Raw genomic sequence first — 24,023 nt, 5'->3', positions numbered from 1 at the left:
AGCGTATTGTTTGAATATAGAAATCGCGTACTTAACCACCAACGTAAATAACTGCTTTTACAGTATATTTGCATAGTCACTACACGAGTTACACTCTTTTAACACTTTTTACTTTTTTCTGAGATGATTCTATGTGAATAAAGGAATGAATTTTTACATTCACTTAAAAAGTTTACATTCGTTCCATATTGAAAACAATTTAAATGATTGGTATTAATTTAAAATTAACAATATGATATTAAAGTTCCATACAATTAATCTTTAGATAAGACTTGGTCAACTGTGACACGTAAAGAGAGTTCTGTGGAACAGCTTTGACAAATCTTTGGAACTTCTAATTCAATCAAGTTATAACTTCAATTACTTGACATATCTTTAGTTATATCTTAAGAAACATCCTAGGAAAAGTCTTTGTGAAACGGGCTCCAGGAGCTCAGATGAAACACATTCTTTAAAAAGTTGTTATAATTGCTCTCTAGACAATGGTCTGTTGTTTGGTATATATGGATTTATACGAAACTGCATTTTAAGTGGGTGCAAAAATGCCACCTTGGCACTGGCGTAATTATCTGGAACAGTGTTCATTAATGCTCTACAAATTATTGATTTGAACATGCACACCAATTACATACCTGCTATTAGTATTCAATACACAATGACATACATTACCTCTGAGGTCAAGTTGAAACACGCGTTCTCTACACGAATACTCTATAAATAAATATATGTTGCCTCCACTAGCTTCAAAGAATATTTACTTTTTTTATATTAGAAACTGTCTTGGACTCTATTAAGTGTCCTTATACTTACATTTAATTAACCGACCTATATTCCAAAAAATCGATAAGTCGATTACTCCAACGACATAGATGGCATGAAAACAAAGACGTGTGTTTAACAGTTTAAAAGAAACACAGTTTCTTTGTGTTTTGAGAAATTGTGCCATGGAATTATTATGTAAATTGTTTGGCAATAATTGCAGTTAACCATTATTAAGAGTTAAAATAACACTGAGTCAAGTTCATAAAATTGATTATATAATTAAATAGATTTCATAGATAAAACTGGTGAACTTCACTTAAGATAAATATTAACAATTTAATTTATTGTTATAAATTAGAATTATTTGCAATTTATCTTATTTACGGGGTCAGGCATCCATTGAATACATGTATATTTGTTTAGCTATACTGCAAACCTTAATCACAATTCCATACAAAATCATGTTAAGATATTTTATTAAAACAAAAAACAAAATTAAAATCCAAGTTAATCTGTGAAAATGATTTCAATATATTTGATAGAACATACTGAATTTATCATAACAATTTAAATTCGTTTTAACACATTTTTAAACACCCACAATTATATACATGCATTATCATATCTTAAAGAGTCTGGAGAGTCAACAAATTTATCATCAGATCTTCTTCAGATTTTTAGATATTTTTTTTTTTGGTTTAATCTATAATGTGGTAAAGAAAAAATCCATGTGTTTTACCTTCTAAATTTCGGTATTTTACTACAATTTATAAGAGGCTCTTCTTTTAAAAGAGATCAATACGGTCAAAAAATGGCCAAGACAATCGAACATCTTACATATAAATGGGATTTCGTATGCACCGGCTTTGTCACTCACTGGCTACATTTAAACATGTGTTGGATTATAATTTTTTTTTTTAATTACCCAGTTCATGTAATCAATGCTCAGTAATACGATTTTCATCTTAAAATAAAAGGCTGTGTCAGACTTAACTGTATCGCGCCGACAAACTGTGTTTTATCTGCAGGGACATATTTAGATAGCCAAGTGGATGCCGCCTCGTGTCCCAGCTACTGTTTCCACGGTGCCACCTGCACTCCGACTGGCCATTTAACCGCCAGATGTGACTGTACTATAGGATTCACTGGTGCCCGGTGTAACAAAAGTAAGGTGATTTGCCGTTTGTAAAAGAAACAAACAAAATAATAAGTCAGGTTTTTTTTTTAAATTATTGACAAGGTATTAAAATTAAAAAGAAATTGTTCAATTCAAATGCAAACATGATATCATCGTTAAATCTAGCAAATAGGATTTGAGAGAGAGAGAGAGAGAGAGAGAGAGAGAGAGAGAGAGAGAGAGAGAGAGAGAGTTTTCAAAATCTGATACTAGTTTTTTTTTATTTGCTATGAAAGAAAAAAGGGAATGGGTCGAGATTACATTCTTTTGATAATTTAATACATTAGAAATGTAATTTTTTACAGACGGCATGACAGCATTACGAAAAGAGATTGAAGCACGTGGCAGTTTTAATGCTGATGAAGCTAAAGCTTACACAGAAAAGGCACTGGCTATAATTCAAGATCATATGCAACACAACTTTGATTTGGGAACTTCGGTGGTATGTTGTCTCTCTTCCCTCTCTCTCTCATTAGCATAGGGCGTTTACCACTTTGCTGAATACAGATTCCATTTTTGAATTATATTTAGGACTGCAAAACATGACAATCCTATTGATCTTTAGATCTGCCGAAAAAGATGAAAAATATATTTATCTTTAAGTAAGTTGTTTTATTGTTTCTGCAGAAAGAGATGAACACCATTTTGTTGCAAATTTCCTACATCATGGATTCGGTGGCAGAGAGCTATAAAGGATTAGGCGGCTTAGATATGTTTCCATTAACAGAAGGTCTCTCTCTCTCTCTCTCTCTCTCTCTCTCTCTCTCTCTCTCTCTCTCCTCTCTCTCTCTCTCATATGACTTTTAAACTTAGATTTAATTATTGTTTAAAAGCTTACTGTCCACGATATTTATTCAATGACCAAAATGACTATTTAGCCCGTAATTTACAGAATTGACTGTGAGAGTAATTTCAAAGGTTTTTTTTTAATATGAAGCTCGAATGATGTCTTTCAATACAATTCAGAATATAAAAATGGCAAAATGTTGTCCTTACTCTTATATTTACATTACTTTCTTCCCCCTATTGAATTGAATTGATTAATTTGAGCGATATTTAACCCATAACATTCTTTATTTTACAAACATTGGCTTTAAAAATGAAGTTTATTAAATGTGATTTTTTTCTGCTTGCCGAAAAACAGAGAATTTCTAATGTAATGAACATTTAACGCATTAAAAAATCATTGTTTCATTCGATAATTATAGATTATGTGACAGTCCTTTCGTATATTGTAACGATTCTCAACACCAAGGGATGTGAAGTGGGACAAATAGTCAACTGCACGCTGAATCAAACGGAAGTACGTCACAATCTTAAACTTACATCGCAACAAATTTGTTTTGAATGTAAAATTTTACTTGCAATATTAAACAATTTAATTTTATCTTCGTTAATGATTAAAATACCGTGAGCAAGTTTGCATTTTTCTCGCTGTGGTTGAAATTTATCATCGTAAACCAGTCTTTTAATGTATTTTCATTCGTTTGAAGTGGAAATTAAATCTCAAGAGCGTATGTTCTTATGCTTGGTCGCTAACAATAGTCTCAGCTAACCACTGGTAAATTTGCGAAGCAACCTCAAAGTGAATTACAAAAGGTGTATAGTTATGAGTGTGGAAGAAAAGAAAAAAAATGATTAACTGTACCACTTCATTCATATTTTTTAGTACGCTTCTATCCTTGAAAAAGCGGAGGAAAATATTTATAAAATCACCAATATATTACTGAAATCAAAGTCTAAAGAAAAAGACGACGATGAAGATGGCGGGGCGCAGACTTCTACGATAACGATTGACAGGATGGACTTAGTCTCTTTGACCGTTCTCAAAGCGAAAGGAAAAGACCTGCCTTTTGAATTTCCTTCCACCTATGGGTCGGTTATTTTACCATATTTTGAAACTTTTCAAGATACCATAGGAGGAGAGGAAATATGTGTTAATGTAAGTGAACTATTTTCTTGATTAATTATAAATCATGCATTTGTATATATCCTGCGATAATGCATTTGAACCCATTGAACTTATGTTTTTTTTTTTCTACCAAGATTAAAGAAATAAAAAAAATTAAATTTGAAATATTATTTCCAAGGTTTTGACATACGTAAGAAGTCCTTATGGTTATGTGAACAATACAAATGCTGTGGATTCTGGAATCATAAAAGTTGTTATCACGGACAAAAAAGGAAACAAGACCAATTTAAATGACATAGATGATCCTGTGGACATGACAGTGGATATGTCACAGGTAGGGCGACAATAGATTTTAATGACATGGAAATTAATCTTCTATTATAAATATTCATTACACGTGTAAAAAAAATCTTATTTTTGTTTTTAAAAAGAGCCTCAGAAGTGTGCTAAATTGTTTGTTACAATTCATTTCTTACAGCAATAATCATTGCTTGTAACCAGTTTTATCTATGGCTAAAGACAAAAATCCAATGTTATATTGATACATAAAGAATTTTTAATATATCAAATTTTCAGTCCATACATCGTGGTTTGAATGATGATAAAAAATACTCATAAATTACATTGTACGGTGGTCTAGGAAAGGATGAAAAGTTTTATATGATGAATTGCCCTTAAACTTTTCCTATAAAGACATGTGAACGCTGAATATTTCTGGGATTATGATGAAACAATTCTGATATTGTAAAAATTAAAGTTTGATCAGACCCGGGTTCAGTGGGACCCCAGAATGAAAGTACAGTAAAACTTCGTTATCTCGAACAACGATATCTCGAATACCACGGAAATCTCGAAGTATATCTGTCGTCCCAGCCAGTTTTACTATATAAATGATTATTTAAAAAAACCGGTATGTCGAACACGGAAATCTCGAATACCCCGCTTTTCTCGAAGTAAACTTACGGCCCCAGTCACTAACTCGAAGTCAAGTCAATTACCGCCTCAGTAATTTCACACCTTCAGTGCACTGTCTCTCTTTTACGCCGATTTTCTGGTCCATTGAACAGATCCGTTACTGAGGTCACCTGTGATTTTCACGCCTACACAGCCCCAAGCTGTTGAAACCCTTTCAAATAAATAGGTTGTAAACACGTAATGGTCGGTTTACAAGAAGTTACTGCATATATAAACTCTCGAAACTTGAAACTAAAAAACGACGTTCGAAGACAGAAAAATCCTTAGCGATTTTAAAGACGACGATTGCCTCATTTCAATGTATCGATTTAATGAAGAAATTATACCCAGAATATGTGAATAGCCTTATTGGTGAGGTAAGAGGTAGAACAAAAGATAAAAAGAAATCCACTATATAATTACTAGTATATCAAGTTCTAACGGCATCGCAATATTACGCCACAGGCAGTCTTCGAGAACGACTAAAATAGTGAATATTCGTCAAAGCAAATAAGCAACAACAATAGACTGAATATTTATTTATTTATAAAAACCAATACATTCAAATTCGACAAAAGAAATGAAAAATACGTTTTTACTTTTTAACATAAACATGACTTAGCTAAGACATTGCTAAGTTTGCTTTATGTTACGGTTTAAGACATACTTAAGCAGGACTTATGTAGGTCCTAAGATTCCGCCTAAGTCATACTTATGACCGTTCTTAAGTCAAAATCTTAGCATTCTTTATGTTACGAGCCCCAGGTTATCGACGTTGCTTAGATGCTTAGTGACATCGGATGACACGATAACTAAACATAACTTGGAATGATTATTTTGTAAACACATAAAAGTGAAAAGGAAATGAAGAAATTAAATAATTAAATACTTCTTGAGTTATATGAATCCACATCTCTGATAAACAATCTACCTGAGGACCCAGTCTTAATCCCGGGAGACAGTTAGATGATCTGGCAATGGTGCTTACCATTAAAACAAAATTCAAGGCTATAACATAAGTCGAGAAGGTGTAAGTAATGTTGACTTTCGTTTTCCGTTTTTGTTCTTTTTACAGCATAGGCGTCGGAACCGGGTCGGGGGGTCGGGGGGCTTAGCCCCCCCCCCCCCCCTACTTTTTTTGCAAAGTTAGACTTAACCATTAGGGAGATAGCACAAAAAGGATTCAGCCCCCCACTTTTTCTCGCAGCAAAGATAATTGTTCCTAAATTTACCTTGAAAGATTGAGAAGTTGGAGTCATAGGCATACTACCCCCCCCCCCCCCCCACGGATTAGGATTTCCATTATTTTGGGAATTAGTTTTGTTTTCCTCAATATTTTTAAGGATGAGTCTAGCCCCACCACTTTCAATTTGCTTCCGACGCCAGTGTACAGTAATCGGTTTATCAATTTATCTAGAGTTTTGTATATCCGGTTATAGGAATTGCTGGAAAACAAAGATGACCGCAAGTCTTCTTTTAAAAAGTATTGCTTTTTAAGATAATTTAAGAACATTCCAGGTTTATTTATTTTTTTACTAATGAAATAAATCACATTAAATCTTTGGTTGTTTTATTATACACTGTAAAATACGATAACATAAATGACTATATACATGTGTGTTTACATGTAAAGAAAAAATATGTGCATTTGCGTGACTAGAAACATTAAAGACCAACTTCCATCAACTTCGATATCTCGAACCCTGGGATATCTCGTTTTTACTCAGTCCCGCCAAGTTCGAGTTACCGAAGGTTAAGTAAAGGATATAAGCCAAAAACTGTCCATTCTGTGAGAGAAAGAGCTGATCGAGGCCCGAAGGGCCGAGATCAGTTCTTTCTCTCACAGAATGGACAGTTTGAGGCTTATATCCGACTTAAAACATTCTCCTCTTTTGTTTTAAGAATGGACTTCAACAGGTACACCAGTAGACAATGAAAATAGAGCTATTTATAACCACCCCCTAACAAAAACGCAGTCCTGAGTAGAATTCTGTTTCTATTGTCTACTTAATGGACAGGTACAGATGACTTTTTTGGTATAACTTGAACTGCATGATTTTTCATTCATTCACACAACTTGTGTTTTAGTATCGAGATGTATTCCTCTGATGGAGAAAGCATTTTCTTAAAATAACTCAGTCAAAATGCAAGGATTGTTATGAAAATCATCCAAACACGGATGGTGTTCTAAGTGACATTCTAGATATGGAGGCTGTGCCAGATTTTGATTTAATTCGGAACTGTGTCTTTTCTGGTATCTCTGATGAAGATATGATTAACGCCAGTCAATAGGTAGAGAGCAATAATAGGTTTTTAAATCCTCTGAATCAGCAGGATTTGGATGACTTAATACGGAGTGGTTTATCTAAGAAAACGGAGGCAAAGTTAAATCTGGATTTTCCTGATTCCACACATGTATACATGTATACAACTGCATTTGGATTATTTTCCACTCATGTACCAGTGCATTTGAATTATTTTACAGAGTTGTGTCAATTCATTTGGATTATTATATTTCAAAGCATGCTTAATTAAATTTCATTTTGTTCTCAGATGTATGGCTTTGCATGCTATTTGTTTTATCACACGTCACCTGTACCTGTCCAATAAGTTTACAATTACTATCCATTATTTTTCACTGGGCAGATTTCACTGTCCATTCTTTAAAATAATGGACAGTTTTTTAAACTTATTGGACACTTACAGGTAACTTTTTGGATTTGTTTTCAAATCTACAAGCACTTTATGCTATATAATGGTTTAAAATAACAAAGGATTGAATAGCAAAAATGTTTTAACTGGTATTCAACGATGAAAGTGTGATTTCAAACGTTAAAATTGCAAACCGGAAAAACAGGAATGTGAAAATTTTTTAAGTTTTTAACGAATTCATTGCATTAATAAATGTATTTTTGACAATCTTGAACAATTTACTTTTAAAACAGTAATAAAATTCTTGTATTTATTCTTTGCTGTTTTCTAGGTCTTCTCAGATTCCAGCTCTTGGAAGGACATGGATAAACTGTCAGACGGTCGCTCAATGGTAGTTGCCTACCTTAACACAACTTACGAAGCCTACGTGGTAGAGTTTGACATACAGTCTAAGATGAAATGTACAATCTACGGGACGTTCGGCAATACAGGGTATCCAACGCATATAAAACACGACATAGCTATAAAGACAAAGGGATTGAACCAAATTCTGCAGCAGAAACCCACCGACCTACCAATAACATTCAACAACCAGAAGTTACAAATGACAGTGTACAACACGAAGTTAGCTGTTGGTGGCGTCATGGATCCATTAGTTTTAACATTGAGTTGCGAAGGTTGGCAAATAGTTACTAGATTAATTTTTCATCACTTTCTTTATTTTTATACACTTTTGATTCAGTACTACGAAAATAAATCTGAGAAAAAGGAGCTTCAAACCATCCATTTATGTTGTTGATATTAAAATTATCGAGGTCAAAAACTAACTTATGATATATATTATCCGGAATAGATTTTTTTCTTCAGGCTTTTCTTCAAGCATGTAATTTACAAATTTGATGCTGTACGCAGTTATCACAAACAAAATATGTTAAAGGATAATGACAAAACCCATTATGATAGCAACTATACTTTTCGATCATAATGCTACAAAACAAAATAAAGTCCAAATTTTCTTTGTTTCCATATAAATCGATTATCATCATCTTGCAAACATTATATGGATAAAAGTATTGATATTTGTTTATAAAATTGATATTTTGAGTTATGTAAGTAATGTTTGATTTCTGATGTTTAACTTTTCAAAAACTTAAAACGTAATTCATAACCAGTGTTGGTTTTAGGGGTTTTTTCCTTGCAGAAGCAAAATGCAATTGCTATAATGGTTAACCATTATACTTTTTCAGATGACATATCAAAGCGTAAGAAACGACAAGGTAATCTTTTTATTATAATATTTCAATTACATAGTTGTAACTTCACTGTATGTAATTTACAGCTTAAGTGATAAAAAAATTTAAGTTTTAAACTTCTATTAGTTAAATTTTTAGCACGAAAGAGATATTCATACACTTTGGTTAAAATAAATTTACACTTTTGGCGTCTAGTATGGAAAATGCTTTTTAATTAAATTTACATTTTTAGCTCACCGAGACGAAGTCAGGGGGAGCTTATGCTATACCCTTGGCGTCGGCGTCGGCGTCGGCGTCGGCGTCCGGACCTGGTTAAAGTTTTTGTTGCATGTCCTGTATCTAAGCTATTACTTGTCCTATCTTCACCAAACTTGCATGGATGATGCATCTGGACCTACTTATGGACTTGAAAGACTAGGATGCTGAATCTGAGTCCTAAATTTCAGATGCTGGAGGAGGTTAAGGTTGTTGGACCAGGTTAAAGTTTTTGTTGCAGGTGCCCTTTGATAGCAATATCTAAGTTACTCAGGTCCGTACTTCACCAAACTTGCATGGATGGTGTGTCTTATGATACTGATGCACCAGACAGGCTTGAATGCTGAATCTGAGCTATAGGTTTCGGATGCTGGAGGAGGTTAAGGTTTTTGGAGCAGGTTAAAGTTTTTGTTGCAGGTGCCCTTTGATAGCAATATCTAAGTTACTGCTGGTCCGTACTTCACCAAACTTGCATGGATGGTGTGTCTTATGATACTGATGCACCAGGCAGGCTTGGGTGCTGAATCTGAGCTATAGGTTACAGATGCTGAAAGAGGTTAAGGTTTTTAGAGCTGGTTAAAGTTTTTGTTGCAGGTGCCCTCTGATGATGATATCTTAGTTACTGCAGGCCCGTACTTCACCAAACTTGCATGGATGGTGTGTCTTATGATACTGATGCACCAGACAGGCTTGAATGCTGAATCTGAGCTATAGGTTTCGGATGCTGGAGGAGGTTAAGGTTTTTGGAGCAGGTTAAAGTTTTTGTTGCAGGTGCCCTTTGATAGCAATATCTAAGTTACTGCTGGTCCGTACTTCACCAAACTTGCATGGATGGTGCGTCTTATGATACTGATGCACCTGACAGGCTTGAATGCTGAATCTGAGCCATAGGTTTCAGATGCTGGATATGGTTAAGTTTTTTGGAACAGGTCACATGTTTAATAGATGATAGTACTATTTCAAACTTGCATAGTTGACTAAACTGTAATATGAATGAATCACAGAGGAAGCTTCAGATGCAGAGCTTGATCTCATTTATCAAGGATGCTAAAAAATATATCTTAGTTATTACAGGTCCTAACTTCACCAAACTTGAATGGATGGTGTGTCTTATGATACAGATGCACCTGACAGGCATGGATGCTGAATCTGAGCCATAGGTTGTGGATGCTGGAGCAGGTTAAGTTTTAATTGTTTGTGCCCTCTGATGATGATATCTTAGTTATTACTGGTCTGAACTTCACCAAACTTGCATGGAGATGGGTCTTATGTATACTGATGCACCTGACAGGCTTGAATGCTGAATCTGAGCCATAGGTTTCGGATGCTGGATGAGGTTTAGATTTTTTTGAACAGGTCACATGATTTATAGATAATAGCTTGCATAGTTGATTTAACTATATTATAAATGAAACGCAGAGGTTGCTTCAGATGCAGAGCCTGATCTCCATTATCAAGGATGCTAAAGAAATCTCCTACCTCACTTAAACCTGCTTGATAGAAAGATGAGGTTGTTGTTAAATGATATAACACGATTCCTATGATAAAGTATTGTATGATATGAAACACTTTTGTTTAATATGATACAATATAATATCATATGTTATATTGTAAAAAGTTATATGATATGATATTGTATCAATTTTTTGGATATTTTATGATTTGATAGTGTATCATGATATTGTTTTGTATAGTATTGTATATTATGATACAATATTATATTGTATCATATGATATTGTATAATATGATATTGGTTTCTGTAATTTACAATTATATCACGCTGAACTATATTATATGATATTGTAATATTATATATTATCGTATCATACGATATTGTTTAATATGATATTGGTTTATATGATATATTATTGTATCATATGATACAATATGTATGTATAATATTGTATTATATAATATTTTACTTTATCACATAATATTGTATCATTTGATATGATACAATGTTATATCAAATTATATTGTATCATATGATACAATATCATATTATGTATCAAATATTATACAATATCATACAATACAATATATCATACTATATTATACAATATAATATCATATGTTTCAATGTTATGATGTATTATGTAATATGATATTGTATCATTTAATACAATATTGTATTATATATAATAATGTTGTATTATGTGATCAAATACAATAAGGTTTAACACAATACAATGTCATTTCATATTTACAATATCGTCTTTGTTTATTACAGTATTTTATTGTATTATATGATATATATTGTAAGTATGATAGGATGCAATATTTAATTTTATATTATTATATTGATTAATATATGAACATATGATTTTCATACAATTTTTTAACAGATGATATATGATTTTGTGTCAAAACAGAATCCATGAATACCCAAGATCAAAAAGTATGATTTTCATATAATATGATAAAGGTGGTCTCATAGGGGTGATGCCTCGTCTCGGTGAGCTTTGTAATCTGTGATTACCTATGTTTTTCTATTGAACTTGGCTTGATTTAATTCACCATCAACGTTTTAATAATGGGCTGAGTTGTCGTAATAGCTTAATTATACAAAAATTAAATTTAATGTTAACTCTTCATTAGAGTATAAACGTAACTTTCCGCAATTGTCTTTGCATGTGTCTAAACTACATTGTATAATGTATTGTTCTTGTCAAGCCACTGTTCACAAAGCTCGAATTCAGGAAATAGCTGTATATGCATTAAATGGTGCTATCTGGGAGAAACCTCCATACGCACAGGTAATGTATATCACAAATATGAATATACAAATGCCACTTTTTAATATTAAAAAAATTGATAGCCATTGACACATTATCGTGCTATTTAAAGGTCATAGGGTGACTTTTTTGTGGATTCGTTAGAACCATTCAAATACGAACGAACATTTTATTCAGCAACTCAATAGACACAATCTTAGACATGATAAGTTAAAGCGTATTTACGCGTCATAACAACTTAACAATTTACGAAAATAGCAAATCAATCTACCACGAAATTAGATCATTCCATAGAATTACCTTTTTTCAGCTTAACAAGGCAGAGGGAAATTTCGTCAAATTCAAGAGTACATTTTTTGGAACATTTGCAACTAACGGCCTGTTTTTGCCTCCGAGCTCAATCGATTTCGATTCCTTGTTTGCAAACTTTCTGGACCGACTGATATCAACTCCTCATGTCTTGGCTACGTTCATTGTGTTGTTTACACTGCTGATCGTGCTAACCGTAGTTCTCAGACGAAAAGATAAAAGGGATCTTTTCATGGTAGGCGATATTAAATATTTTTTAAAAAAATAAAAGTTATTGACAGAGAACTATGACTTTAAAATTAAAAAGAAATGTAAACTAATTATTTAACCTGCTTATTATATGAGTATGCGTTTTTTTTGTAGCTTTGTCTGCAATTTTCCTCATTTAGCTATTAAGAATTCAATTTTAAAAAAAAAAACATAAAGAAATTGTATAGGTTTTTGATAACTTCTTAATTTTAAGTAAACATTGCAGTGCAAAAATTGACAGCATTTGCTGCTACATATACTTTCTCTACTAATAGTGTTAACACTATCTATTATAAAGAATAAAGAGCATTTTGAAAAACAATATAAGATACAATATTGATGTACTTGTAAATGTGTTAAAATTAAATTGTTTAGAATTAATATTGTGAAATTTGCCATATTGTCTTCTTTACTATCTTGGCCCGAGATAGTTGGATATTGTTCATGGGCTGTTTTGTAATATGAAATACTTGTAAATGGGAAAGAAAAAGTAGCATTTTGTGCCATATTTAAACATGTTTAACTTAGATGAACATTTGAATATACAGTGGGAGTTCCTGCACTTGATTGACAACAAAACAGGCGAGGATCACCGTTACTGTATTTCTGTGTTTACGGCAATTAGGTCCTCCAGATTTACCACCTCTACCCCATACTTCAAGCTGGACGGAAAGCAAGCCTCTACAGGAGATCGCATTTTATGTGATGGAAAGAGAATAGTTCGTTCAATTTTTTTTTTGTAATTTCAAAGATTTTTTTTTGGGGGGGGGGGGTAAGGGTGTAAAACCTCTTCTATTCTCTTGATACTTTACTAGCATTGTGCGAATTTACATGTATTTAAAGTCGTTAAACTATTTTATTGTTGTTTCAAGAATTTTGGAAGAGGCACATGTAGCAACTTCATCTTGACGACAAAATCGTATCTCGGAGAACTGAAAAGGTTAACGTTGTGGATTGATAACAAAGGAAGTTCTCCGGATTGGATGGTGTCAAAAATTGTCATCGTCGATCTAAAAACGGATGAAAAGTATGCACCAATATAAAACATGTATGAAAATAACAGTTTTGAAATATATCTATATTTGTTTTACAATCATTATGCAGCATAACAGGGATAGGAGATGCACCAGAGAAAGTATAAATATGAAATAGATAAAGGGACATCCACAATAATTTATAAAATAAAATACTAGTATGAAAAGTCTTGGGAAAGAATGATGTTATTCTTTTATACTTAATATGAAGGGACAAAATTTGAGAGGAGTGATTGATATGAAGGGGCCACAACTAAGTTGACAAAAAATATTGCTCTGTTTAGTAAGGAGTTCGTAAAAATAATATTGTAAACAGTTGATAATAAAAAGGGGTTTTTCTTTAATTTTCTCCAAATATATTCCATAACAAACAGAGTTTAAAAAAGACCAAATATGACTCTATTCAAAAGATAGAGAAAATGTTCTTCTGCAGTTATGATATATACTTTTGTACAAGTGATTATGATTCCATGAAACTGTTATGTATTTGCCGGTCTTTTTGTATTGTACATTTAATAATTTTCTATAGTTATGTACATACTAAGAGCAATTTTGATTTGAACATATTTTATTGCATTATATATTACAATGGGATTGGGCACAAGTTATAAAAACTTAATTCGCCCTCAAAGTAGTGAATTCTTGCTCAAATGGGCCAAGTGAACTTTATGACATTTTTCGTTTAGTGTCATTTATTTAGCAAGATTTAAAACAAGTTATAATTAATAAATATTTACAAATAACGTAATATTAACAGATTTTCGTAAATTTCGATTCCAAATCTTGATAATGTGTAAAGAGCCGCCTAGATTATAGATAATTCAACCAAAAATGCTTATTTTACTCACACATGTATTTTACATTCGTGTTCAGAATCCTGTATACATTAAACCAGATCACTAAATTCTTTGCTCGACACCCCATAGTCTTTTCAACAGACCATTAATGGCATACCCGATTTTTTTTTAAATGATTTTATGAACTAAACTTGCATACATACTTCTTATTTGTGTCAGGTATGTGTTCCTATGTGGCGATTGGTTATCTGAAAGATATGGAAAATGTGAGACTTGGGCAGCGATGGTACCTCTTTTAAATGAAGATTTGAACTCGGAAACCATCTTTAACGACGCTGGTCGAAAAGGACTCTTTGATGATCATCTCTGGTTTTCTATTTCAACAAGACCGAATTATAGTAGATTTACCAGGGTTCAGAGATTATGGTGTTTAGTAGCATTGCTTTTCCTGTCAATGATATCGTCTGCCATGTGGTTCAATCAAGAGCCTTCAAAAGAAACTATGACAGAAGAGGAAATTGAGGCTAACAGTGTACAGTCCATCAAACTAGGACCCTTTTCTTTGAACTACAAACAGATCTATGTGGGGTTCATGTCATCGGTCATAACTTTCCTCCCATCTATTGTTATCGTCGCCATTTTCAAAAACCGTAAGGTGAAAGGCGAGAGATGCTATGAATATATTGAAGATGATAACAAGAACAAAGATCCAAAAACAAAGAAACGCTGTATGTTGCCTTGGTGGAGTATTTACATTGCCTACACACTAATAGTCTTATGTATCTTGGTACCAGGCTTTTTTACGTTTCTGTATTCTTTGGAGTTTGGTCCAGAAAAAACGAATAACTGGATGCTCTCTTTTGTATTTGGAACTGCCTTAGGAGTCTTGATACTTGAACCATTAAAGGTAAAGAAAACATTAAAATACTTTGTATAAGTAGAAAACATTACAATTGTTATCAAATCCTTCAAGATATTGCATGTGATTTCATGTATTTTACGTTAAATGTATAATTACACACAATCATTCAGATTTTGAATCTTGTTAACTTTTCATTTTAGGTTCTTGTTCTATCTGTAATTGTATGCTGCTGCCTTTCAAAAACGACCGAAAGACTTTCTGACTTAGGCGATAACTACAAAATAAAAAATGGTATGGTACAAAATGAACTAGCAAGAACAAACCTTGATCAGAATATTCGTGCATGAAAAAACTTAACTCAATTTGAAAAAGAAGATATATATTAATGCATTCCTAAACATTTAAAAATTGCTTTGAAGTTCAGACTATAAGTAAGAATTATGGTAACAGTAAAAAAAAATGAACGGAGTTAGTAAAAAAATCTGCAATGAATAAATTAATCAATTGCAGAGGATGAGAGCATGATCAACACAAAAGTAACTTACTTTCCATGTCCCAGCGCAAGTGACCATGAAATAGATAACCAGAGAAGAAAGAGGCTTTCTAAATTAGACAATGAACTGGCTCAACACGTAAAGGCCTGGGTGTTATGTGCTGCCTACGTTATCTTATTAGCAGTTATCTGCTCACACAACATCACAACAGAAGCTTTTAGGCAAAATGAAGCTCTAAAATTGGCCGTCAATGATAAATTTCAGGTATTGCTTTATGATCATGAGTAACTTTGCTTTAAAGGTTATTCCAAAAACAAATGAAATAATTCCAGTATCCATTTTACATTTCATAATTTTTATCACTTGTTTTTCCTAGCCAAATACCACTGATGACATATGGACGTGGGTTTTCGACGACTACATTCCAATGATATGGCCTAAATGGTACAGTAATCAACAACTTAGGACAGCTTATGAACAGAAATTTACTTATTATGGTTATGACTATCGGATGTCCCTTATACAAATCCGTCAAGTTCGTTCTGGTGGTAAGCACCTAGAATGCATTCATTATCATTTATCAGCGTCATGAAAAATGAAACATATTCTTGAGTGAAACGTTTTTGACCTTTTTAGTTAAGAGAAATAAGATAAAGTTTTCCAAGGAAAAAAATACAATGAATAATTTTTTTGAACAGGAAACTGTACTGGACCTGATGTTATGATTGAGACTGTATCAAAATGTACAAATGGATACGAAATTGCAACAGAATCTGTCAGCAATTTTTGTCCAGGTATATTCATAAACTAGTAAAATTACACCTATGAAAAATTTACTTGTTTTGAACAGCACAGATTCCTGTGTAAAACCAACAATAACATGAACATTTCTGCATTTAGGATGGGAAGCTTTTAACTCTTCGTGTTTTGATGAAAACGAGCTTACCGACTACAGTTTTCTGTACAAGACTGCAAAAGATACAAAAGGGCACACTTACTTTGGAAAATACGCTTTGTATGGAAAAGGCGGGTATATGATGCAGTTAGGACCAAAACAATCCTTAGTCATAACGATGGTTGAAAGACTGAGAACAGAATCGTGGATTGATGGAGACACAAGAGCAGTTTTCTTCGACTTAAACACATTCAATGCCAACAGTCGGTTGTTTAGCCATCTTAAAGTCGTTTTTGAAATTTCCCAGTACGGAGCAATTTCCATGATAACTTCGTGTACATCATCAAATTTATACCCCTATATGTATGCCCTGGATTATATAATTTTGCTTCTCCAATTTCTCTTTGTCTTTGTGGTAATCGTAAAGATGGTATATTTTGGAATTGAAATATTCAAACTCAAAACGAAATGCTGCACAACGTTTGGGATGTGGTTTTCTCTGGCAGAGATTATATTGTCCTGGATGTCAATTATTTTCTTTATAATACGCATCGATAAGACAATCAAAGCTGTGGAGGAAATCAACTCTGGAAATGGTATTTATTTCTTTTTAACTTAATCAGTTCCTTTATGTTCAGAGAAATTAAGAAATATGCATGTTCCAATTTATTAAAATAAAAGATAAAAAAGTTTTTTAGTTTACAGTAAAGTATGAATATATAATGCCATTATGCTTTTTTTTTTCAGGTGAATTCGTTTCATTTGAAGATGTGGAGGTATACGACTACATATACAGGCTTTCTCTCGCAGGAGTCTTTTTTCTGGTCATTCTAAGACTTCTGGAACCTTTGTCATTTAATTATCATCTTTATATCCTACAAAACACATTGAACAGATCCAGGGGAGAGTTAATTTCGTACGTCTTTGTTTTGACTATTGCAATCTTTGCTTTTGCGTCCTACCTTTACCTGACGGTTGGCAAAATCGTCGAAGATTTCAAAGATATGATTACAGCGATGAAAACCCTTCTTCAAATGCTGCTGGCGATGATTTCGTTCCGATTCAATGTGCAGATGTCGTCGTTGCAGGCTCAAATCGTTGTAAGCGTGTTTGCGTTTACAATATCCATCATTGGTATTAACATCTTCATTGGCATTTTAACTTGGAATTTCTATTACATGAAAGTGTATGGAGACTGTGACGAAATGGATACAGATTTAAATAACAGTGACAATAAACAAAAGGAGAAAAAACAAATTCTGGATAAACAGATTAATATTAAACAGGAATACGAAATGCACAATCTTGAAGCAATAAATCACGGAAAACAATGTAATGAAGCTAAAATTACTAATAGACTTGATGACAATAACACAGTGGACGAAAAACAAAGTCAAAGCAATGAAAACCAAAACCAAGGCGAGAACCCGCAAAGTGGACCAAAACGATTTAACTATGAACTCAATGCTCATTTTTGGTTTAGAGTTAACGGAATTATTCAGCGGGTGATTCCATCTCGTAAGAAATTATTTTATATTGAAAATTTTAATTCAAATTAATAGTCGTTATGCTAAGACTTCATGTTAAATGTTGTAAAATCTGTTTATGTTTCAGTATACAAAAAGGATGATCGTTTAAGTAAAGTAAGTACTTAAATGATTAATTGAACATGCATTTCAATATACATGTAACAAGTGTGCATTAGCGAGCGCTTAAGTTGAAAAGTTGTGTGTAGAATTATTATATTATTTTCCTTTTTTTAAAATTTTAACTGCAGTTTCGCGACCATTTAATGTTGCTTTTGGGTGGTGTTACAAAATAAAGCTAACAAGTACATGTATTCTTCTTTTTAAATTTTGCAGCGACTAGAACGGGTGTACAATCGCTATGACGCAATAGCAAAAGATGAAGTACGGTGGTTTGTCATTGTGAGCGCCATGATTATGGCAGGCAAAAAAAGACCACCGAGAAGGATACTTCTGAGCTGTGATAAATCTGCTGATAGTGGAGGCGTCTTGTACAGGTATGTTTTAGCCAGCAGTTTAGGATAGTCTAAAATGAAAAACGTTAAAGTATGAATATTTAAGAATCATTTGCTTTTTATTATGTTTGTGAAAAGGATAAATATCAAACGACTACATATAAATCTTATTTTACACATTTTGCAGACAGTTTACCACAGTAATAACATAAGGCAGGAGTGAACATTCGATATTATACATGGTTATGTTTTTCATTTTACGTATATCTCTTTTTCAGGTTCTACGAATGGAATTCACAGAGGACCCACATTCTTCTCTACTTACCTTTCGTAAAGCTGACGGAGGCTCCAGATATAGATTGTTATGTGGTGGCAACAAGCCATGGCTCTCTGAATAGCTTAAATATACCATATAAAGATCTGGCAAAATCTTCACTTTATGAATTTGTTTCTAGAGGCAACCTTATTCCGCCAAAGGTAAAAATAAATAAGATATTTTTTCTTAATGGTTTTTTACTTGTATATACTGTGTGAAGGGAGGTTAAGCATTTATAGAGTATATAAATCTAATTTGCTTGTGTTGTAGTTTGGCGCAAAATTGACTTACAAATGTTCTCCAGTCCACCCTGAGGATTTAATGGCTTGCACATCTGATAATAGTAGGACATGGAATTACAACCTTCTAAGAGAAGTATGAAATGAATTATTATTTATTAAAAATTTCATTTATTCTCTCTTTGATACACATGTTCACAAATGTAAGATAAATGTACTCTATTCCAAATCTTAGTACGACGGGTTAAAAACGTTTTCCTGCAATCTGACAACGATACCGACACAAGCATTCCTCATGCGACGACAAGACAACATCAAAATCGATATCTGGGACCTGGACAGGTATCCTGATATTGAAAGACACCGCCTTCTTATAACAGGCCGTGTGGTTCGCCCCAAGTTCGATCCAAGAATCACCATCACTATCCCGGCACACTCGTCCGAAGAACATGGCGACATAATTACTTTGGTGAGTGCGCTGAATTGCGGTGCAGCAATTAACATTAGTCTTCAGCTTCATGAAATTCAGAAAAGAAACTTAGGTTAAAGTACAAAAAAAACGGTGCTTGAAATATTTGTTAATTTTGTGTACGTCTCATTAGAATGTTTTTTATCGGCATGATTATTGTTGGCATATTTACTGATTTTAACATTGAAATTAAATGCTTTTTTACAGAACTCATAATTGGTTACTAAAAAGAGATAAAATACATTTTATGAATGTTTAGTCTTTTTCTTGTACAGATTGAAAGACCTGTCGGGCTTTTATGTCCAATTTTGCATGTTTACTCAACACGTGTTATCAGTGGTCCAATCGATGTGTGTCTACCAATGCTTTACGAGCAAATCAATGGTTGGTGTCATCTTTTTTGTATTTTAACGTGTTAAAACTTTTTCCCGGTATTTACCAGCTTTTGTTTAAATTCATGTGTTTGCTTTTGTTGTTAAACTGGAGTCTGAAGGAATAGCACACTATGTGTCTTTGTTAAATAGAAGTTACAATTTACAATTAGTATTACACAAGTAAACAAATAATGATTCGTGCATATTAAAAAATATTTCCAACGAAAGGGTTGGCCTGGCGTGGCCATTTTTAGACAATTTTATTAGATTAGTCTCATTAAGCAGAAGAGTTCTGTATTTAGATATGAAAAACAAAATTCAAATCTTCAAGTTTAAATATTTAGATTTCATTTTTAAAAATAGGTAAATGATAAAAAAAATTACCATAAATATTAAGTTAGATCTAATGAAAAATATAGCTTACTATCCAACCACCTTATTTTTTATTATAAAGTGTTATATTCTAGGCATAAATAGTGATATATGGGTGATGATTCGGGAGAGTAACGGAATGTGGGAGAAGATCAGATGTCGTCTGGAACCCGCCTACAATCAAATGAAACTTCGTCTAAATGGAATAAAAATGAAGTAAGTCAAAAATCACTTAATACAGATTTTTAACACAGATTCTTTATATATTATCTTTTGAAGAAAACACATGTTTATTTAATTTTCAGAACGCCAACAGCAATATGCGTAAAGGAAATTACACTGCCTTGGGTATGTATCAATATTTGATACTTTGCAATTAAGAAAATGTGCATGATTCACCAACTTGCTAATTCAAAAATATAGTCACAGAAGTGCTGATTTTCTTTAGAAAATTTTGAGAGAGAGAGAGAGAGAGACAGAGAGAGAGACAGAGACAGACAGAGAGACAGAGAGAGAAACAGAGACAGAGAGAGAAAAGCTTCTCTGAAACTACTAGGGTTTTCTTGACCAAATTTGTGTCTATAATTTAAAAGGGAAAGGGGGCTTAGATTCTGCTATTCATGCAACCCTTCCCTTCCGCGACCGTACATTTTGGATAAAACTGTAATAATTGGTCTCTACCAAAATTGTGAAATTCGTGACCCCCGGATCATGGGTTCAGACCATAGGACAGGGACAATATGACCAAATAATGAAATTTTAATAAATCTACCAAAACATTAATTTTACTAGGAAAAACTAAATGCATGATTTTGATGTTACCAAAGCCCTTCTCTTAAATTGTAAAATGCATGGCCCCTGGAAAAGAGTTCAGACCCTAAAGGCGAGACCAATGTGGCCTTATTGTAAAATGAATTAAATCGTAAAAAGTCTTCTTTTCTACCCCCAAAAAAGTGAAAGATAATTAGAATGCATAATTATGATGACCATGATGCCGTCTTTTTAAATTGTTTATGGCCTGTGGGTAAGAGATGTAAGACCTAGGTTGTGTCAATATGGCCTTATTGTGAAAACCTTCTTCTTTACTCCCATACATATTTGACAAAAACCAAATAGATGATTGTTTCCATGTAGCCTTCTACAAAAATTGTAGAATTCATAACCCCAGGGTCAAGGGTTCAGGGGCCCTAGGAAGAGACTAGTACTATGGCCATATAAAAAATCTTGTAAATCTTGACAAATAGTCTTCTGTACTTCCACATTTATAAAAGAGATAAATTAGATGCATGATTATGATGTCCATAATACACACACAGAATGCAGAATGTTTATTTTCTTAATGTTCTCCGATCCTTTTAATATTTTTTTATCATGAAAATGTTATTCGTTCTTTAAATTTTATAAAGATTTATGGTAATCCTGATAATATAGAATTCTCGGACATGGCTGAGGATCTGAGATTGCAAAAATGTGAAATAAAATTTTATAGTATTTTCTTCTGCACTTTTATAGTCGTGGAAAATGAACTTAATGCAGTTGTTATTATGCCTTCTTATTAAGTTGTGAAATTCGCTGCCCGTGGGGTCCAGGCTTTTTATCTAAGTGAGTAAAGACTAAAATGTCCATATAGTGAATATGTATGTTTTTAGGTCTCTTGAGTCACTCGGGTGTCCTATTGCCGTTCGTTGTGCATTGTCTGCAAACATTTTTACCGTGGCTATGGTATTTCGGTGACAGCAATGGCCTGTGGGCCTGGTTTATCGAGAACTGTTAAAATTGTGGTGAATATTCATTTTTTATATTTTAGAGACCAGATGCTAAATCCGGACAAGGTTTGTAGGACTGTTTTTCCTTAGTTAAAATGAAAAACATCTTTTTGAAAATAATACTTTCAATGTCATTAAAATACTTTTTTAAATTTAAGAATGATGCATATATCGAATAACGAAAAAAGTGGAAGGGAGGGGGTTGCAAAAAATCTTTTATAACATTAGTATTTTGAAGCTATCTATATATCATACAATCAAAATATATCATTTTCAGCCTTGACATTTTTTTTCAGAGGTTAAATTTGCAAGAGAAATCAGTGAAATTAGTGAACTTCATGGAGTACAAATGAATTGGCGAGATTTAGCACAGAAATGTGGGGTCAACATCACCTCAAGGTTTGATTACCCCAAAAATGGCTCTATTTCTGTCGACAACAAAGTGTACACATTTACTATGAACAAGTGCACGTTTAGAAGGATAACGACTCCTCCAATGAGCGACCAAGAAAAGTGCCTGGTCATTCTGTCACTGTGGGTGAAGAGTCTACAAAACACTCATCAAGTGACATCACTTGTCCCACTGTTGAAGAGGAAAAATATCAACTATCTCACAGGTTATATCTCTTATTTTTATATTTTATTACCCTTTTTATATTACGTTTTTATTTTGGGAGGGGGGAGGGGGACATCTGGTGCAGGATGTAATTTAAAATTTAATATCATAATACCTGGGCAATCGCAATGGAATTACTATTTATCCATGAATTTACATATTTTATACGTAATTAATCTTTTTCAAAAAGATATCTATCCACTGCTTTAAAAATTAAGTACTGCATATTTCTTTACCAAAAATAGCTCACGACAAACAGAACGCTATAAATCAACAATGTTATAGTTGAATGCAAATTTTTTTTCATATTTTCAGCCCAGGCCCACCTCATCAAAAAGAGTCTGGATCAAAAACCTTGGCATTGAGACTTGGACGAAAATGACTTATAAGCCATCAGATACTAACAGACAAATGTGTTATAATACGAACATTTATCCTCTGATATGGGTAAATTATGTTAAAAAATGGAGATACATATCTTCTGCGTTCTCCCTTCTTTTAACATGGTGTGTTAAACTATTTTCTTATTTTTGTGAATTAAGAAATGAAGATAATAATTTTTCTATTGATCGACGTATCAAAGAAAAAATTGACCGGAAAACTTAATCAATGCGCGTAGCGCATTGATGAAAAAGTTTTCCGGTCAATTTTTTCTTTGATACGTCGATCAAAAGAAAAATTATTATCTTCATTTCTTATCATTTAATTAAACATTTTCAAATTAAAAAATGTGAAGTGTCATTGATCAGAAATGTAAATAATGTAAATGAAGCGGCGCGTATGAATACAAAACAACAACAGCAACAATATTCAAAATGGATGCGCCTTCAGCTGATGCAGAGCTATTGTGCTGAATTTAATGGATTTAACACAAATAGTGAGTTAAAATCTGAACCGGCTAAATTGAAAACGAAAAGAAAATACATGCGATAGCTTGTGATATTATTCACTGTGCAGAAAAACTCGTAATAAAACTAGTTTTCATGTGAGATCGCTGAAATATGCAACTGGACATAACCATCCAAGGAAAGGCGATCGTGGACGAAAATAGCTGATATACCGACAAAGAACAGTATGTATAAGCGACTTTTGTAAACGTTGTGGTAACTAGATAGCCAGTGATGTACTTAAGTGGTATATCTGCCGCTTGGAATGCACCGAAGGAGTTGATGCATTAGTTACTGAGTACTCATAGCTTTTCTCTACGACGCTTATTCTGATGACCAATCATATACGTGTGTAAATAAAAAAAATTATCGTTACCAAATTTGAACAGCAGTGTTACCGTGAAAGTTTATAGGCCTATTTGTTCGTTATAATATTCCTGGAAAAGAAACAGCCAGCCTCGCTGTAACTGTTGATTGATCTCAAGCAGACGAAATCGTGAGAAGACGCTTAATTTTCTATTTCGTGAATCAAACAATGTGTTTTGTTTAATTTTGAAGGTTAAACTTTCAAGTTTTTATATTCACAAGGTTGCATTTTGTTTGCTGACAATAAAACAGACACAACTTTACATTTTGTTGACAGTGTTTATCTTGGAAATTCC

General features: G+C 33.0%; 1 protein-coding gene across 1 annotated transcript in view; it reads left to right on the top strand.

Annotated features, from left to right (window-relative positions):
* LOC128190475 (uncharacterized) overlaps positions 1 to 23,005 on the top strand; it is a 35,438-nt gene extending 12,433 nt beyond the window's left edge. The window contains exons 3-32 of the mRNA XM_052862548.1: positions 1,791 to 1,928; positions 2,245 to 2,381; positions 2,567 to 2,669; positions 3,148 to 3,242; positions 3,609 to 3,881; positions 4,030 to 4,185; positions 7,789 to 8,134; positions 8,705 to 8,734; positions 11,640 to 11,722; positions 12,012 to 12,245; positions 12,808 to 12,978; positions 13,132 to 13,286; positions 14,310 to 14,997; positions 15,153 to 15,243; positions 15,463 to 15,710; positions 15,823 to 15,994; positions 16,145 to 16,240; positions 16,347 to 16,937; positions 17,089 to 17,859; positions 17,956 to 17,984; positions 18,204 to 18,364; positions 18,601 to 18,799; positions 18,909 to 19,013; positions 19,113 to 19,346; positions 19,622 to 19,730; positions 20,188 to 20,308; positions 20,398 to 20,440; positions 21,900 to 21,924; positions 22,155 to 22,475; positions 22,790 to 23,005. Of these exons, the coding sequence (XP_052718508.1) occupies positions 1,791 to 1,928; positions 2,245 to 2,381; positions 2,567 to 2,669; positions 3,148 to 3,242; positions 3,609 to 3,881; positions 4,030 to 4,185; positions 7,789 to 8,134; positions 8,705 to 8,734; positions 11,640 to 11,722; positions 12,012 to 12,245; positions 12,808 to 12,978; positions 13,132 to 13,286; positions 14,310 to 14,997; positions 15,153 to 15,243; positions 15,463 to 15,710; positions 15,823 to 15,994; positions 16,145 to 16,240; positions 16,347 to 16,937; positions 17,089 to 17,859; positions 17,956 to 17,984; positions 18,204 to 18,364; positions 18,601 to 18,799; positions 18,909 to 19,013; positions 19,113 to 19,346; positions 19,622 to 19,730; positions 20,188 to 20,308; positions 20,398 to 20,440; positions 21,900 to 21,924; positions 22,155 to 22,475; positions 22,790 to 22,839 (5,975 nt within the window). The 3' untranslated portion in view covers positions 22,840 to 23,005. The remainder of the gene's footprint in view (positions 1 to 1,790; positions 1,929 to 2,244; positions 2,382 to 2,566; positions 2,670 to 3,147; positions 3,243 to 3,608; positions 3,882 to 4,029; positions 4,186 to 7,788; positions 8,135 to 8,704; positions 8,735 to 11,639; positions 11,723 to 12,011; positions 12,246 to 12,807; positions 12,979 to 13,131; positions 13,287 to 14,309; positions 14,998 to 15,152; positions 15,244 to 15,462; positions 15,711 to 15,822; positions 15,995 to 16,144; positions 16,241 to 16,346; positions 16,938 to 17,088; positions 17,860 to 17,955; positions 17,985 to 18,203; positions 18,365 to 18,600; positions 18,800 to 18,908; positions 19,014 to 19,112; positions 19,347 to 19,621; positions 19,731 to 20,187; positions 20,309 to 20,397; positions 20,441 to 21,899; positions 21,925 to 22,154; positions 22,476 to 22,789) is intronic.
* The last annotated feature ends 1,018 nt before the right edge of the window (positions 23,006 to 24,023 follow it).

The sequence above is a fragment of the Crassostrea angulata genome, chromosome 6 (genome assembly GCF_025612915.1).
Source record: "Crassostrea angulata isolate pt1a10 chromosome 6, ASM2561291v2, whole genome shotgun sequence".
Lineage (NCBI taxonomy): Eukaryota > Metazoa > Mollusca > Bivalvia > Ostreida > Ostreidae > Magallana > Magallana angulata.
The sequence above is the reverse complement of the archived record's forward strand: the minus strand, read 5'-3'. Positions and strand labels throughout refer to the sequence as shown.